At 40.6% G+C, this 19022-nt stretch overlaps 1 protein-coding gene and 1 long non-coding RNA gene across 2 annotated transcripts; one reads left to right on the forward strand and one right to left on the reverse strand.

Annotated features, from left to right (window-relative positions):
- Positions 1-679: 679 nt before the first annotated feature.
- On the reverse strand, positions 680-7955 carry kctd7 (potassium channel tetramerization domain containing 7). The gene is made up of 4 exons (XM_064352358.1): positions 6579-7955; positions 5227-5396; positions 4240-4418; positions 680-3786 (listed from the first exon to the last, which is right to left on the reverse strand). The coding sequence occupies exons 1-4, from the start codon at positions 6861-6863 to the stop codon at positions 3410-3412; spliced, it is 1011 nt and encodes a 336-aa protein (XP_064208428.1). The 5' UTR covers positions 6864-7955; the 3' UTR covers positions 680-3409.
- A 7841-nt stretch (positions 7956-15796) lies between these two features.
- LOC135263899 (uncharacterized) lies at positions 15797-17498 on the forward strand. The gene is made up of 4 exons (XR_010332564.1): positions 15797-15945; positions 16525-16774; positions 17105-17396; positions 17484-17498. It is a non-coding gene; the product is annotated as an uncharacterized LOC135263899 (long non-coding RNA).
- Positions 17499-19022: the final 1524 nt, after the last annotated feature.

A 19022-nucleotide genomic window follows, 5' to 3' on the forward strand; every position in this document is an offset into this window, starting at 1 on the left:
TTATCATGATTTTGTAGGTCATGTGAAAACGGAAAAGTTCTTGCATTTCCATATTTGTGCACGCTTGCAATAACAATGGTGGACAAACTATAGAGCTGAAATTAGAGTGTCTCATGCATCGCCTTGGATGTGAATGACTACGAAACTGTGTACAAAATATGTCTGGTCATGTGCAAGTTTTTATGATATGCGCTTTACATACCATGCAATTGAGAGCTACAGTCACACAAATACATAATATCAAACACGTGTCGGCAAGCATTTTATCAGTTGATCTTCATTTAAAGACGCCCATAGGCTTTTATATGTACAGTACAGCATAATATATTACTCTTCCCTTTTCCTGTTGGATTTTCGAGAGAAAAGGATTTATGACGCTGGGGGATGTCGTTCATACAGAATTTAAACTATCAACACTAAATTTGAGTGACAGCCTCCAGAATAATTATACATGAAGCTAAATTTGGTTGCACTAATTGCACAGTAGACCATGTGTTGTGACCCTCAACCTCTGACGTTCACATTTCCCCTTAAATGTATTTAAAGACCCTGTGCAAACAAAGTCATAATTTTTAGTTATAGTATATACAAAGGTATGTACATGCTATATGATACAAATAAATACTATGATATTAAACCTATTTTATTCAGCAGAAAGTTTTTATTTGCAATTTTTAAAAAGAAGTCCTTACAATGCACACTACAAATAATCTTTATCTTGTGACTGAACAAACTATTTAAATGCAAGAAAAAAGTGCTTGCACAGGGTCTTTAATAACCACGATCTGTTTAACTGAATACTCTTGTGGTAATAACACCATAACAGTGTCAACAAACAAATTTATCCGCTCCATTTTTGCTGAGAAATATCAAAGCAAAATGAGACCATGGTGATTTAATAAAGAATGAAAGTAAATAGGTTTTGCACATTGATATAAAAACTACAATTTACACATGGCTAACATTAGCATACCATACCTGTGTGCAGAGAAAGTCTGTCACTCACAGTTTGAGTCATTTATTGGCTAATCCCTGGCAGGCTGATGTTAGTACACTATTTTGTTATCAATGTGATAACATCAGCCTGGACTGGGACATCAGATGGAAATCAGCCATTTGGCTAAATCTGGCACATTTACATCACAGAATACTGATGTTGATCAATGTGCATTGTCCCTGTCAAATAAATATAAAATAAAATACATAAAATAAAAAATGATTTTCAGGTAATAATATAAAATTGATTGCTGCCTTCAACTGGCAACTTGGTAACTTCAAACTGGCAATTCGAAATTTCACCAACACATCACACATCACTTTAGGACTCTAATAGCTATTGACATTTTAATCTCTGTTAATTAGTACAGCCAAAATCTGATTCAGGATTTCACATAAACAAATGTGAAACTTTTGTGAAAAAAATGCAACATCAATCTGAACATCTGAACAAAAATGAAGTAAAATTAATACAATTATAATTTTTTAAAAAGAAAAATACTCTCAGAAGTCTGACTACAGGTCAGGAAGATATTGTCTTGTGCAGTTGTATAACTTATATTAAGATGCATTTATCACTGTAAAAGCCTAGCCCACAAAGTATACTAAAAACAGTATACAACAAACATACTGTCAGAATATCTGTCATACTGTCATTGTCAGAATATCAAAGATGAAGACTCAAGGTGGATGCATATTATCCCTCTAAGAATTTATTGTTTAAATGCCTTTCATCCCGACTCCAGCAAACTGAAGAAGCAGTTATCATTCGAGGAAGTGCAAAGATGAGAAGATTTTTTCAGACAATAAATGCTGTTTAGTACTGAAATACACAATTCACATTCTATTCAGTGTTATCAGGGTTTCGCTGGAAGGGCAAAGGACTCTTGTCCCCTTTTACAGGTCCTCTAGCATTTCCAGTTAAAAATTTAACTTTTGACAGAACTCTACAAGAGTGAAAAATCTGAAACAAATATGTGCCGTGAATGTCCCGGATAAGACGTGCAGTCTTCAGGCCAATACATCCACAGCTGCATTGTCACAAGTCAGCTGGTTTTGGGGCTGTCCACGTAAAATCTACCCACAGCGTATTAGAAGCTGCGGGTTTCCAAGCTATTTGCAGTGCAACATGAAGACGAGCAACCATATCCATGTTCGTTTAAACAAACTGATTACTTATACTGTATTTTCCGCTGTGTCTTAAAGACAGGATAATTGAGCACGGTCAACAAGACAAAATGATTGAACCATAGCATAGCACTGTCTAACGTACAGCAACACAAGGGGACAGACTACAGTATTCCTCTTGATACAGTTTATTATGCACTACTTCTGGTCTACTTGTGTCTGTCTTTGATCTGCACCAATATGCACGGTGACATATAGTATGCTAATCACTCTTACTGTGTTCAAACGTTTTTTTTTTTGGATTTACAGAGAAAAAAGTGCATTTGAATCAACTTTAAAATAACAAATGAGCCGATCTCATAATAAAAATAGAAAATAAAAAAATAGCTTCCATCAAAAACCTGTCTTGCATACTGATGCCATTTGATCCTGGACAACTGCTGCTTCCTCTCTGTATTAACCCCTCACTAGCCATGAAGAAATTAAATTGCAGGGCCCCTCAACAATTAATGTTTCTGGCAAATTCTGGCTGCTTAAAGCCTTGCATTAGATCTGAGGAAACCTGCAACATAAGAGAGCACAACATGTAAGTACAGAGTCAGTACAAAAAGAAAACAAATACATATATACAGGGGAGACATCTGTTTGGGTCACTTAAAATCGGCCAGTTATGTTACGAGGACTCTCACTAGCCATTGCCTAGAACACATCCTACTGCACTTGCCATCATAAAACCTACGACAGTGAATACAACAGCAGCAAGATGGCCACAGTGAGACAGGACAAGCAACACTGTTTCACAACAGTCCAGTCGCACCAGCTTCTGAACACCTTGACATCGCATGAGCTTGAGTATGTGGATGCACAGGAAAACTCCCAGAGTTTAAAACAAAACGAGATGACAATAAATAACAATAACAGTCACTTAAAATAAAAAATAAAAAAACCCATCAAAATCAAAACTCAAAGAGGTTGAGGACGTCGTGCGGAAAAAAACAAACACGACAAAACGAAACTTATCAGTCGTACAACTAGTAGTATGTGACAAAACAGAAGCATCGCAACCGCACTTGGGTCAGTAAGCACAGCGGTAGCGCTGGGGGGGGGGGGGGGGGGGTTCGATGCGTTTGGAAAAGGCTGTCGTAACCCCTGACCCTCTTATCTCACACTGCCAGGGGTCTGCTGGGGGCCTCGGGGCCCGGGGCCCGGGGCCAGAGTCCGCCCTTCGTCGCAAAGGGGAGGGAGCGGAAGCCAGCGGAACACAAACGGCGACCTTTGATTGCCCTCACCACCACGTGATCTTGAACTCGTAGATGGGCCTCTTGCAGTAGTAGTGGTTGATGAGGTGCTTGTCGCACACGCCGATGCACTGCTGGTCGGCGGTGATGCCGCGCTCCGCCAGGTCGCTCACGATGCAGTGCAGCAGGTCGTAGACGTCGGCCACCGCCTCCCAGGGCCCGAACGACACGTCCACCTCGCAGTGGTGCTCGAACAGCTTGGCCTCGCTCTCCGAGCGCTCGAAGCGCAGCGAGTTGAAGAGCGGCCGCTCGTAGGGCGTGATGGGCATCTCCTCCTTGTAGACGCAGATCTTCAGCTTGGCGAAGCGCGCCTTCCGCTGCATGGCCCGCAGCTTGGCGATCTCCACGATGCGCTCCAGATTGTCTGCGGGTCAGAGGCGCGGACCGATCAGGGGCCTAGGCCAATCCGTGGCCAATCGGCCGGCCTACTTCAATTGCTGTGCGAGGCCCTGAGTCAACGCTTTAAAAATGGAATATTGAAAATGGTACTAAAAGATAGCTTTTAAAAAGATGTTCTTGTTTTTCATCCGTCCTACAATGCTCATGTGCACAGTTGCATATAGCATTGTCGGGCAGACACAAAACAAGAACAATTCACAAATTAAACCATATTAAAGGAAGACCAATGGTCAAACTGTGTTTTTAAAAGTAAGTTAAGACATCTAGGTGTAAGATATAGCATTGTTGGGCGGATGCAAAACAAGAACAGTTCACAGATTAAACCATGTTAAAGGAAGACCAATGGTCAAACTGTGTTTTTAAAAGTAAGTTAAGACATCTAGGTGTAAGGCTACAGGTATGCACATATGTGTCTCACCTTTATAGTACGGCAGGAGGTCAAGGAAAGCTTGGCGCACCTTCTCCCCGGTGAGTGGCTGAGTGTCCTCCAGGCTGTCGAGCAGGGGCCCGATGGCATAGTACTGGGCCTCCCTGTGCACGGCTCTCACATGCTCCCTCTGGGGCAACTCCCCCTCCCTCAGGAAGTTCAGGATATCCCTAAAACCAGCAACACACGCACACACACACAAACAAACAAACACATGCACCCATCCACACACAAACGAACACATGCACCCATCCACACACAAACAAATACATGCACCCATCCACACACAAACAAACACATGCACCCATCCACACACAAACGAACACATGCACCCATCCACACACATAATCGAACACACGCACAAACACACGCACACATACAAATGAACACACACACACACGCACGCACACACAAACACACGCACACACACGTGTGCACACACAAATGAACACACAAACGAACATACGCACACACATATATTCTGTGATTCTCTTGAGCTGTTTGACTACCCCAGCAGAAAAAACTGCAATATCTGTGGATATTGTGGACCTGTATGTGGACCTTTACTTCAGTCATGTTCCATTATTCAACATGGAAACCAGCAACTGACTTCCAAGCAAAAATCTTGTCATACAGTAACAAAATTTTGACAGGAACAAAATATATAACCATAACAGCTGGATAAAATATACTTACATTAAAATACAGTAATGAACTACATAATACTGCTTTGTTTTAATTATTATTTTATGGAATAAAATATGCTATCATAGAACTGCTTCTTTTCTTCTTCTTTTTTTGCTTAGTTTTCCTTTTCTTTCACACGCATAGTGTAACACAAATATAGCAATATTATATATTTGAGATGATTGTTCTAATGGGCCATGGACTTTTCATTGTAATTTTTAGTCCACATCACCAGCCCCTTTAATTTGATTCGCTAATTTTTATGCCGGCTAGTGAGTTGGGGGGACACACCCGAAATACGCTCCGTCTCGATCGATGAAGAAGCGGCCCTCGGCGTCGCGGGGGATGTGGTGGCGCCCGCTGAACATGGCCGCCAGCATGGTGTCCTCGTAGCGACGCAACGTGGACAGACGCGTGGTGAAGTACGTGCCGCCGACGTTCAAGGGGACGACCTCGGGGAACTGCAGGTGATGGACAAAAGCTTCTTTGCATTCATCCCATGATATCTGAATGTCAGTGTGTAGATGAGGATCTAATCCAACTTTCACTTTCACACACACACCTTTTTTTTATTTTGGTAACATGTTTAGCATGACTGTACAGCACATAGGCACAGACCATTACTGCACCATTGAGGTCTTATGGGAGAGTCACAACCCCAAGAGGGCTTGCAAAGGGAATGCATAATTAATGCAGTAAATTAGTTCTGGACTGGAACGATATGTTAAACATCTGTGGCACTGTTGTCAGGGTTAAAAATGTATGCAACAAGCAGACACACTCAAGATTTGCTCTTTATTTTACAATTAGATCACAATTAGATACCCAACACAGAGAACCTACTGAAGAGGGCAAGTAAGAGTTCTTCGGAAGGTGTCAAAAAAGTACAAGATCTTTAGCACATCCAGTTAGAATATAAACACCGAAAACTAAAGAGCGCACATAGATAATAAGGGACTTCGGGTTGGATCTGCGCTAATTCCGGGCCTTCACCATCAGAACTGCCTGAGGGACCAGAACCGGTGCAGTTCCAGCCCGGGGTCGTTTGCTATCCGGACGGTGGCGATACGTTTGTAGCGAACAGCTTTTCTCTGAGCGTCTTAACATAGATGTTTCGGTCATGCCGTTACACGCCATTCTTAGCAACTTAAAGTGATTACTCCTTGGGTTTTAAACAAATTATGCCCCCAATCTTGACAGGACGCCTTGGGACCACCAGCAGAACAGCTTTCAGTATGAGCACAAGCTCCACCAGACACGCTTAAAGAAGGTCAGTCTCGTGCATGCGCAGGATGACAGGCGAGTGATGTAAACCAATTAGAACAGGGAGAATATTCTACTAAGTGTCATATTGGACCAATCAGATTTAAGTAAACGGGAAGAAGAAGGCGTGTGTAATTCATCTGTTGCCCATGGAGACAATTCCATATATCAATGGGGGTTCAAAGACGTGGGAAAACTAAGGTGAAAATATCCGTAGAATACAAGCTTTTGCAAATAAATCGAAAACTCCATGTGTATATAACATTGAAGTACAGCACAATACCCTTGCCCCATTTGTAAGCGCTAGCTTCCTTCAGTTGCACGGCTAACTAGCTAAGTTACATACACAAACAACATCATCCGCCCTGCAACCTCCTTACCTCCTGGGACGCGTTAAGTGTACGAAGAGGCTTGCCCAGGTTTAAATTGGGAATGGCAGGCTTTCGGAAATCGTCCTCCGCAGAATCCGAACTCGACATCGCATCGCCTGGTTTGTCGGTCTCGGTCTGGGCCGAAAATACCACCATCACTCTGGGATGTGGGATCGCTCGCCTCTCCTGTGCGAACCTCCTTACCCGTGAAGCAGGCGCAGGGACAGGGCTGGAGGTATTGCAGGAAAGGGGTCGTTCTCCGTTAGAAGCTTCGTCAGATCCATACTGCTGCATGCACAAACACCAGAAGCACTGACAATTGCCTGCTAAACGGAATCCGACTGTGATAACCACGGGAATTCCAGGTTCGTTAGGGCAGGGTGACAGAGGAACACTGACATCAAACTAGGGGTGGGACTTGACGACTGCTGTGAAGTGTACACATTAATATTGCTCTGTGCCCTACTGTATCTGGGCTATCGCTAGCGCCCTCTGACACGCTGTAGTACGGCAGCCTGTGCAGATCTGTGATGTACGCTACGTGCCTCGCGCAGAGTGCAGCTTGTGATTTGAGTGTTGGAATTCTGCGAGTAGAATTCCCCGTCGTTTGAACGTAGCCTAATATGCAGGTACTATCAAACACATGCCAGACGCCAGGTGCAAATGTATTGGTGAACGCGGGCAGGGCATGGCTAAGTTGTCATCACGCCAAGCCGTTTGCGCAACTGCGCCGTGCCAACAAACTGATTTATTTCATACCACTACTTTAAGGACAACTATGTACATTCTAGTTACCAAGATACTGGTAACCTCCTCCTATAAACTGCACATGGTTCCCCAGCACCTCCTTTTCCATAAATGGCACTTCAATATTGCTAATACACAACACATACACAACATTTTACGCATTATTATACTATTACAATTACGGGGAGCAAGCAGTGTAACCCCAATTAGCCTAATGCAATCCAGACACAATATCGGGAGTGGCTGTTAGGTACCTACTACAGTACATTGTTGACTGACCAAGTATTTCTAGTAGCTGCTTAATAACCCAGTCTAGCTTAACGGGCTCCCTTTCTCTACATTTTGAACAGTTATCTAGCGTTCCCTGGTCCCTCTTCAGAGCGTTTATGTCATTTTGTCTGTCAAAAGAATCCTAAATATTTGCAATACATTTTGTTTTCTGGCTCCTCTCCTGGCTCTTACTCTCACACAATCCGTTTTGCCACACTCATTTAAATATTGAATTACCTGTAACTGCGATTGGCTTCCGATTTTCGTCCATCCCCACTTTAAGCTACCTCTAAAAAGGTCCAGCAAATACTTTTTTCATGAGAAAAATTAACTCTTTTAACGTTTCTGCTGAGACGATGACTCTCCTATACAGAAGTTTCATTGAATCTGTTTTAACCTTTTGTATTACTGCTTGGCTTAGAAACCTAAATCTGTCCAATAGGAACAGACTTGGTGGTCTTGTTAAGGTGGCCAATAGGATCTCAGGGAGGAGGCAGGCCAGGCTTTTGCACATTTATAACAGGCAGGTCCTTAGGAGGGCTAATGCAATATTGGCCTGCTAGGACCATCCACTCCAGGGGAAGTTTGAGCTTTTGCCCTCAGGCCGTCGTTACAAGGCACCTGTTTGGAGGACTAAAAGATTCCATGTCTCCTTCATCCCAATAAGTGCTATTGATATGCTTAATGGAAAATAGCACACTGGTCGCATTACTTGCACTACCCCTGCTCATTTGCACACTTGCCCACTTGCACACTTGCACATTTGTACTTGGTATGAATTTCCATTTCCCTGCACTAGCTCAGTGATTTAATTGTGTTGATGTTGTCGTGATGTTGTCCTTTTGTATTCTGTCTTTATGTGTACCCTGGCTGCAAAACAAATTTCCCCTAGTGGGACAATAAAGATAACCATGAACCTTGAACAGAAGGCTCGAGGAAACTATTGTGAAAACAGCATGGCAGCAGCAAGATGTTTAATCGACTTACAAGCAGGAGACGGAGTCAGACCCGAAATATGAGGACAACCCCGGTTAAGTTCTGGGTATACCCAAATTTCTTCAAGACGTTTCCAAATGGTAACATTGGTTTATGTTTTACTTCGTCTTTTATGTTTTTTCCAAGACAGGCAATCAGTAACCTATCATTTGAATAGATCTGAGCACAGCGACAGACTGCTGTGGCATAAAGCCGATACTGCAATATTGCCCAAGGTTTGCAAAACTTGCTTATCTTGCTTTGTGGAATACTCCCCAGGTCTACTGTCTGAGGCTAAAAAAAAAACAATGAAGCATGGTATCGAGCGTTAAATTGTGTGCCATTTGTCATTTAATTTCCCCCATATTTAATTTCCTTGATACCAGCACCGAATGAAAAATATTTCTTGGATGGACATTCCCATAATAATTTATGGACGTCCAGTTCAATCCACCCAGCACCTCAGCGCAAAGACAAATCATCTGACAATATGTACCTAATACACAAGTATTTATCAAAAACATCAGCCCTTCAATGTAAATTTATCGGTAAAGAACATATACTTACAGGATGGATGTTTGCAGTCGGGTCTTGAATAGATGGAACTGCACCCGGTTTTAGTAGTAACTTGGAGGCAGACCCGGAGTTGTACTGTAAACCATTTTGAATATCGCTAGTGGAGAAATGCCCTGAGCAAACAAATACTTGTTTGCTAAGGTGAGGGGGGGGGGGGGGGGGGTGGGTACTGTGTAGCTACTGCTAGTCATAAAGCCCCCGGCTTCAGCTAGTTGTTGTTATTTACATAAAAGAGTGGGCGGTCCCCACTTGCAGAGTGGTGGGGATATTAAATTAGCGGGTAAAAAATGATTGGCTGACTCAAGCAATGTCAGTTTTCTACGGAGGAAGTACCGTTGTTCAGAAGGAAGTCACTCAAATATCAGCTCCACAAAAAAAACCTCTTATCAAATTAGACAATGTTCCACAACCGCAACAGCCTACAACCAGTGTGAAACACTGGAATGTGTGAACTTTAAGGCGTGCCCCCTTATCTCTTTAGCACTTGAACCAAGTCCTAACGCCTAGACGTAACTCTCTGTTTTCAGAGCATATGTGCTCTTTGTTCTTGTTCATATACTGTAGTTTGATGCTCAGTGGGGCAGTTTTATTTGCATTACTTTGTGAATGTTCTGTCTTACGGACAGGTGACAAGTTGTCAGTCGAGTCTGACTTGGGACTATCCTATTGCCCCAAGGGAAGTACTGCACTTCCGTGCCTGATCTCTGCATTTTAATTCGCTCTTGAAAGGGTGACTGCACAATGGTGGACATATAACAAACCTTTTCGCTTTTAACTGGTTTAACACTGCATCCCCTGTTTGGCTTTGAAACACATTCCAAACTCTGTTAGAGTACAACTATTTTACTACAATGCAGGGCATTATAAAGAAATAGTACTTTTGCAATTTTCTGTCTGTTTTTGTTTGTTTATATATGAAATGACTTAAATGCTTTGCTATGCCATTGCAGAAGATCTAGTTCTCAGACCTTTCATTTGTTCCTTTGAACTGCATTTTGGGAGTTCACAAATGCTAACGTTTATATATAGGCCATTAAAATGCTGAATGTTGGAAAAAGACTATTGTATTTAAATGTGATAGAAATGAATAAAGTTACAATATTTTCCAAACTCTGTCAATTGTTGAGATTGAGTGATAAGTAGTAATGTCATCCTGTGAATTCAATTCCAGAATATATTATTTCAATTCCCGAATATATAAGTACAATTCTGAATATATAAATTCAATTTCTGAATATATAAATTCAATTCTGGATATATAAGTACAATTCCCGAATATATAAATTCAATTTCCGAATATATAACTTCAATTCTGAATATATAAATTACAATTCCGAATATATATATAACTCGGTTTATAATCAGGCATATCACAAGACAGCCGTTTTTACTTTTTGAATAATTTCTTTTTTTTTCTTCATGGGCTACTGAGTGAGAAAAACAAGTTTAACATTAGCATCAGTAAAATTTGACAGTACAATCAAGGATAAGCAAACAAAAACGTTAAATAATTAAAATTTGAATGAGGCAATAATTCGGACTTCACTAAGGGGTCCTTATTTTCTTGGCATTAGGACCTTTCAAGTAGGGGCACCAAATTTCACAGGGAATGGCCCAAAGAGCTAGAGAAATAGAAAATAATCTCTTAACCAGCGAGAGTTTCATAGAAACCCTTGCTGCAGCATGCGACATAAGACCGTGTTATGGCTCAATGGCAAGCTCCAGCGCACACCAAACTACGGAGCACACCAAACTTTGCGCGGTTTGGAGAAGTGTCTCAGGTTGTAAACAGGAGCAAGGAAACGTTCGCCTGGTTGAGAGCCTCGGCGAAATAGCATGCAGACCTCTTCCTCCGTAGTTTGGTGTGCGCTGGAACTCGGAATGTCATAAAATCAGTTAGCGAGCTATATGTTATGTTATGATTAGCAAATTACGTTTTAGCCAGCTAGCTTGTTAGCAAGCACATATTTGGATATTCAATGTTGAAACTGCAGATGCACGTTTATTTTAGTTATTAATTGTAATTACAAAATGTATTGACGGACATCGCGACAAGCCTAAGATATATCAGCTGATTTAAAAATGTGTGGGTAGTTTTTATCAGCGATGAAAAAAACAGCTCGGTAGTGAACTGAACACCATTACACAGGCGATCTGACAAGCAATATAAATCTTTATTAGAACAAGTACAGCACAAACAACATGTCACAAAATAGTAACGGTAGTACAAAACTTAGTTCAGAGATATTTCACTTCGGTATAATAACATAAGTAATTCCGTGGAGCCTAACACATTGTACTTACATAGCATTTGCCTCCCCTGCTGACCGTCAACGTTAACAGAATCGCTTTTCCTCACAGTTGTCAGGCTCCCTATTCATTCATTTTCGGGACAACCGAGAGGAACAGAGACGGACTTTTTACTCGGGGGCTTGGGGTATATGGATAACTATTTTTGGATGTTCATGTGCTCCTTTAGTTACAGTCTAAATGATAATTTCCAATGTATGGTATAAGCATGAACATATCTAGAATCATATAAAAAGTAAGGATTTGATGCAGTTGTTGAATTAATACAGAGAAACAGGAACACTGATCATAACCTTATTTGAGTTTAATTTCTAGGCACTGCTTGGAGACGATGCAACCATTTAATCTCCTTTGGCTTCTTTTGTCTGTTGGAGTCAATTTGTCAATCCATTGAGTTAAGTATTTAATCTCCTTGAGGGTTTTATGGATTCACAGAAACTATTTACAAATGTTGTGTTGTAAGTTGTCATTCAGGTAAAACTGTGAATCACTAACCCCTTTATTAACTCCATCAAGGATCCAGTAAAAGGTGCCATAGGTTTACTGTCTGGTTAATAATAACAAACATTTTTTGATATATTAAAAAAAATGAATTTCATCTTGGGTGTACAATGATTGAGTTTGCATTTTTTTTGTGTTTTTGTGTAGTGAAGTACATTCATAGGTAAATTACCTGCAATTTCTCCAACCATCAAGAGAACATGTTCTTTTCCAAAGATATTATGGACTGCTACTCATATGAGTAATCCACCTTTCTTAAGGTAATGGATGATACGTGACATCTCGTTATGACCAATACCAAGTGTTGAGTCGCATAATTGAATCTTTACACAGTGCATTTGGTGTGATATGGTTGGCAGCTAGTCACCACAAATGAATTGGAGGAATGCTTTTAAAAAAATTAAAAAAAAAAGAATTCATTTTTATTCAGGATATCATATATGAACACACCATAAATGTAATTTCCCTGAGTTTGTTCACACATTTTAAGATGCGATTTTAAATGATACAACAGCATGTTCAATGTGAATTTACATAAACGTGGAAGGATTGAAAAAGGATACAGATGTACACTGAAATGGCTGATGTGGCAGTTAGGTTACTCAGCCTGTCTGATAAGCTGAGAAGAGCACTCGGTGTTTGGCGAGGCCTCAGCACGCCCCTGGGTTTTAGGCAGTGGCGTGGGTTTCATTTGAACATTGTGGGGGACACATTAAGCCGGGTCTGGGGGTCCTCCCCCAGGAAATTTTGAGCGTCAAAAACACTTCATTTACTGCATTGTGGTGAATTTTTTTTTTTTTTTTTTTTGCACCAATTTGTGCCTTTTCTGCACCAATTTAGGTGGAAATAAAAGTCCTCTGCTTCTTTCATGTTTTTATTGGGGGGAACAAATGCATGTGTTCTAATTATTGAGGGGGGCGTATCCCCTGCATCCCCCCCCCCCCCAAATCTATGCCTATGGTTTTAGGACACCCAGGTTAAGGTGTATCCTTCTAGGACCTGGACCTCACGTTTGTCCCCTGTAGGAGACATGAGTTTCTCAAGGTGCCTATTCTGCTTTGGTGAAACATGCACTACAAGAGGCAGTCAGTGAAAATATTTTTTGAAAATATTTTCATGGCAACATTTTTTTTTGCATCCAAAACACTTGTATTATTGCAAAAAAAATATTTCAGCCATACCTCAGAAGAATATTTGAGACAAGTCTGCTGTGTGCTTTCAATTATTTCCATTTTTAATGTCAATTAACAAACATTTGACACTGTATTGATTTGAACATTAATCCATACCAAAGATTTATTCCCAAGCAGTTGGTTGTCAGTACATCTTTCATCGGTGGAAAGTTAAAAATTCTGAATATTATAAATGCCCTTTGTGTCATATCCAATGATAGCAATTTAAAGTAGTCTCCCATTTATCTCCATTCAGAATTTCAAACGACACCACTAATGGTCCAAAACAATTCCAAAATGCAGTGTTTATAATACGTTCAGTTGTGCCCTGTTATATGATAAATCTGCACTTAACCAATAACCATACAGTGGTTTTGGGGTAGAACACCCTTGGGAGACTTTGAGTGCAGTTATGATGCATTAGTAATGTACATATCAAGTTGTTCTACTGCTGCTTTGTTACTGCAGAGTTTTGCTGAAAGAAACAGCACCCATTCAATTGATGACAAAGTTCATGCAATTTCACAAAAAAAAAAAAACACTACATTTTGATTGGAGAGATATTGTTTCATTTTTCTCTGTTCATTCATTTTGTGGTGTTCTGTGCTGCTGAGATGATAAGACTTTATTGAACGTTTGACAGGAAAGATGATCCCTCAAATGAGAATACTGATTTCAAGTCTTGAAAATTAATTGGAACAAGAATGATAACTCTAATATTATGCAAAGGCCAACTGCTACCTTGGATATCACGTTACACAAAATCCAAGTCACCAATTGATTAGCCACAAAAAAGCAAAAACAAAAGGGGTAATGTAAAAATGATGTGGCAGTACTTTTGTGACTGCTGACTGATGGAAAGGGTTTATACTGCCCTCTTGTGGACAGTATATATACTACATGTGCAAATAATGATATAACGGCTTCATTCGATGTTAATGCATGGTTTCCAGCCTCCCCAAATCTTCTCACGTCGCCTGCCTCCTGCGTTCCCTCCCCTGGCATCCGGTGGCTGCCCTCATCGAATTCAAAACCCTGGTAATAGATACAGTGTACAAGGCTGATAAAGCAGCTGCATCCCCAAACCTCCAGGACAAGGTCCAGCCCTGCATCCCAACCACGCTTAGCTCTCCTACCTCCCTGCGCCGACCTGGCTATCGCTACCCCCAGCGTGGACTCTACTCCCTACTGGCTCCCCAATACTACTTACTGCAGCCAGGACAGCAGAGTCCCTCCCTACCTTCCATAGGTCCATAACCTGAAGACCCTGAATATACATTACATTACAGGCATTTACCAGACACTGTTATCTTATCCAGAGCGACTTACACAACTTATCCATAGTTAAGTACCTTGAAGGGTACAACAGCAGTTTCCTACCTGGGAATCGAACCAGTGACCTTTAAGTTACAAGACCAGTTACTTACCCATTATACTACACTGCTGCCCCATGCTTGCCAATATACCTCTCCCCACCTTGGTTCCCCTCTTCAACGTTCTCCCCTCTATCTACCCTATATTCCCGTACCCCCCGAAAAAAAAACCCTTCAGCTACCTTCCCTTCCACATGTTTATTCTACTGAAAAAGGATCAAAGGATTACCTGTTGCCTGGATGTTATGGCCTGACAATTGCACTTGTCATTAACAGGAGGAAAAGTAGAGTGCTGCCACAGAATATTTTAGGCAGATAAACTCCACGTAGCACGAGCCAATGTGCTGTTGAAGGCAGGGTACTTACAGAGTCGCGGGAGGAATAGCCGAAAAGATATAAAGAAACCGACTTACCTGAAATTTCAGGCACACTTGCGAGAAAGTAAGTATTTTTAAAAGCCTTTATTGTAGCAGCATATCTGTTAATAAGTCAATAAATCAAGAGGAAGTATTTGTAGATTCAGAATAGGGATGAGCAAACCATCGATCACGTGACAGGTAGGCATGGACTGTCAATCAATTCCATGTGACACCGTAAGGCGATATAATGAAAAAAGATATACGTTACATTACAGGCATGCGCATATTGAGAAAATAAAGTGCAACTTGGATGTGTGACTGTAAACAATAATTGTTAGATAGAATAGATTTTTTTTAAAGCTCAATATAATAAAATGAGCAAAACTTTTTTTTTTAAATGAGAGGCTAGATTACACATTCGATAGAGTTGAAATATAATTAGACAGATTGTTATTTGCTACTTGGGATGTTGGTGATTTATGAATCTAGGCCTTTTTTCGTGCACACATTGCACGTTGCTCTGCATAAGAGCATCTGCTAAATACCACATGAAATGGTTTGATTACGAATATAAAATTGTGGAATTGGTCACAAAAGCAAATCAAGAAAAAAAATGTCTTTGACTCAAACATTATGGAGGTCACTGTACCAGCATAATACCAGCATAATTTTAAAAAATATATTTTTTGGGGCTTTTTTTCAGATTTATTAGACAGGATAGTGTAGAGAAACAGGAAGAACTAGGAGGAGAGAGAGACAAGGTCGGCGGTCGGACTTGAACCGAGGCCCCCACCAGCATAACACTGGTCCAAAGCGATCAGGACTTGTCCTGTAATTTGTTCACAAATTATTTATCCGTTGTTTCGGCACACATCATAATTATGAGGATGATTATTATTAAATCTGCCCCTTATTTACGTCCTTTTCCGGTGTGTCTTATTGTCAGTACATGGGGGGTGGGGTGTGGTGGGGCGGCGCTTCTCAATGCCTCGCATCCATGTACAGGTAGTTCAGTCCCGTACGATAATAACTTAAGCGCTGCATCATTTTTCAATAACTCTTGCCTTCCATCCGCTCTGAGCCATGGCCGACGGTAAGAAACGATTAACATGACCTAAAACAATGTCTTAATTCAAGTTTACAGCGGCAGTCATAGCTACTTTACAACAGCAAAACTTCAAGCAAACTAAACAGAAATAGCCGCAACGTTCTTACATGTGGCTCATTCACGTAAGGGCGTTAAAGCTTTGCGCCACCTTTCGATAATTCTTGCTTTCCATCCGCTCTTAGCGCGGTCATGGCCGAAGGTATAATGATTAATTTTACCAAAAATAATGTCTGAAATGTCATCATGATATTTTACAACAACAAAACTTCAGGTAAACTATCTGATCACAGGAACTTGATCAAAAACAAGAGCTTCCTGTTTCAGTTTGTATGTAGCTATGACTGCCGCTGTAAACTTGAATAAGGAAAATATGTAAGGAAATACAAATGTGTTAAGTAATTTTTAAGGAACCAGCCAAATTCCCCGAGAACCCACTAAATATAAACCGACAGTTTAAAATGATAGGCTTCGGGAAGCTGCAGGTAGTTGAGAGATAAGCCTACCTCTCAATAACTGCACGTAAATATGCAATACATAGCTATCAACTTTCTCCTTTTTTAACAGTTCTATTCAATATACGACCCGTGTTTGTGGAAAGAGTTTCGCTGGCCGTCCTCAAGCTGCTGATTGACGATCTCCGGCTAAGGAGGGTTCTGAATGCTGCGGAGGTGGGCGAAGTGACAGAAGAACACCGCCAGAGAATGGACCAGGCTCGCACCTTAATAGACATGGTGCGGAATAAAGGCGACGAGGCCAGCAAACAGCTGATGATATCCCTTCAGAAGCAGGACCCAGCGCTATCTGAAGAACTTGGGTTCGTGATACATACATTAAGTATCCCTTTCTCTGTCTTTTTGTCCGATTTATTGATAAACTATAGGCTACGGCTCGTTAATTGAGAAGACAGAAAAACCTCTGCGCGCTTCAGGTATTAGTGGGTGGGTAGCAGTTACTGGATACCCAGCGCGAGACAAAGGCCTAATGTGTAGGTGTGTGGATGCAAATGAAACATATTGCCCTTAGCACATAGTATCATTGTGTTGAAATGTTTATAGCTACTGGAACTAGGACTAAACTTTGTTTAGCAAGCTACGAAAATTAAAGTATGACGACCATGCTAAATGTAACTTATGCACTTTCACAGGCTCCATTGCGCGATGGACCAACGCTAGGAAAACGAGTTGTGGTGACCATCGGTACACCTCACCTCAGGAGCAACATGGAACAGATCTTTTTCCGTATTAAAATACCGTCAAAAATGGCATTTTTAAATTTTTTTTAATTTTTGATATTTTTGGCCATACGGCTATATTGCCTTTTGTATTTTGCCATTATCCACGGAAACGCATTATTCATAATAAAATTCTTCAAGCATCTGTGTTCTTGTTCTGATGTGTCTTTTTAATCATTTTAATTCAGAAAATAAAATAACTTCAGTTTATATAGAGAAATGAGTATCAGGTCTCTCACACAGTACTTGTTCAAAAAAAATGAGGGGGGAAAAAATTACACCAGCAGAAAAGGAATATTTTCCTACGCACAGGAGAAAAGATGCACTGAGTTTCGCATGCAAGATGGGTTGCATTGCATTTATCTTGTGCAGAACCATACATGTTCCATAATCCCGTTAGAGGCAAAACACAGAGAAGGGTGAGCGATTCCAATTGGATGAAAACTGCTGTTTCTACCCAATAATAGACTGTACCAAATTTCACTATCTTGAACCTGCATCTTTATCTACCTTTAAGGACTGAGCTACTCAGAATCACAATACTTCAAAGGCCCGAATACGGTGGCTTCCCCAAGAGCAGCTGTAAGAAAATGATCAAAGCAGGTGCAGACAGATCTATCTATAAATTCCCACACTCATTTATTTATGTATATATATACACCGGAACAGTTCACTGCAGCAAAAGTAAACAAGCAAATGGTGGCACAGGAGGTCTCAGGAGTGAATTTGTTTAATTCTTGCTAATTTTCTGACCAATGATTTGTTGTTAAGATCATTAAAAGCTTAATACTTTGCCATTTTGGGCTCGGACCATTTTCTTTTGCCCAGGAGTGTATATATATAAAATACTAACAATAACTTCAGAAAAGCTTTGAGGTTCAATATTTTAACATTTTTTTAAAGAATAAAATATATGGTTCCGCATAATATAAATGCACTATTGGTTAATCATATGCATTTAAAAAAAAATTTAAAGTATGGTATCACAGTACAGAAATGGCCAAGACAGGGCAACTGCCAATGTGTATATACGCATTCTATATGGGCTGAGAGTCGAGGTTGATTGATATGAATTTTTCAAGGCTGATACTGATTTTGATACCTTTGAAAACAGGAAGACCTATATGCGAATATCAGCCGATGTAGTCAGTGATTTACAAAAAAAAAAGACTCCATTGTGCTGAAGCAATCTTTATTAACACTGGTATCTCTCACTAGTTTCAGGCTATACAATTGGGGCGTATGTCATCAAATTGAATTTTCTGTGAAACAGAGGTAGTGGTGAGGTCATAGCACTCTTACTATTTAGAATTAGTGCAGAAAATGTTGAATTACACCAGATGAATTATAGGATTGGATTACTGCATGGATTATTTGACGAGAACATCCGTAAATGTGCCTTTGATTAAACTACATTAAAGTGGTGAAGAAATAAGAGCAACTTCAGCATTTCACTGGTTTTTTTGTTGCTATGGTCTGCCTTGCTACCTAGCTCGCAAGCAGTGATCTTCAGGTGCATGATAACAGAATACTAGCCTGCCAAGTTGGTCACAAGCACTTTTCAAACTATTAAAATTTATGTGCGATTCCAGTTAATTGACGTAAAGTTTAACACTTATTTGAAAATGACCAATACGAAGACAGGAAAACATAGCCTACCTTGCATCCAGTCGTCTTCCAAAGCTCTTGAGGTAACAGCTAGCAAATGTTCCAGGTGACATGGACTGGGGTCGTCGTGGAGAGATGGAATAAGCATAGTATTGATGCTTTAGCGAGCACCAGGAGTGTACACTAGGAGTGAACTAAAACAAATACAATAAAATAAAATAAA

Source organism: Anguilla rostrata, chromosome 9, assembly GCF_018555375.3.
Source record: "Anguilla rostrata isolate EN2019 chromosome 9, ASM1855537v3, whole genome shotgun sequence".
Taxonomy (NCBI): Eukaryota; Metazoa; Chordata; class Actinopteri; order Anguilliformes; family Anguillidae; genus Anguilla; species Anguilla rostrata.

Coding starts and splice junctions, on each gene's coding strand:
- kctd7 (XM_064352358.1), bottom strand. CDS start 6,863: ATGCAGCAGTATGGATCTGACGAAGCTTCTAACGGAGAACGACCCCTT. Junction 5,397..6,578: donor CACTTAACGCGTCCCAGGAG/GTAAGGAGGTTG, acceptor CATCACCTGCAG/TTCCCCGAGGTCGTCCCCTT. Junction 4,419..5,226: donor CGAGACGGAGCGTATTTCGG/GTGTGTCCCCCC, acceptor TGCTGGTTTTAG/GGATATCCTGAACTTCCTGA.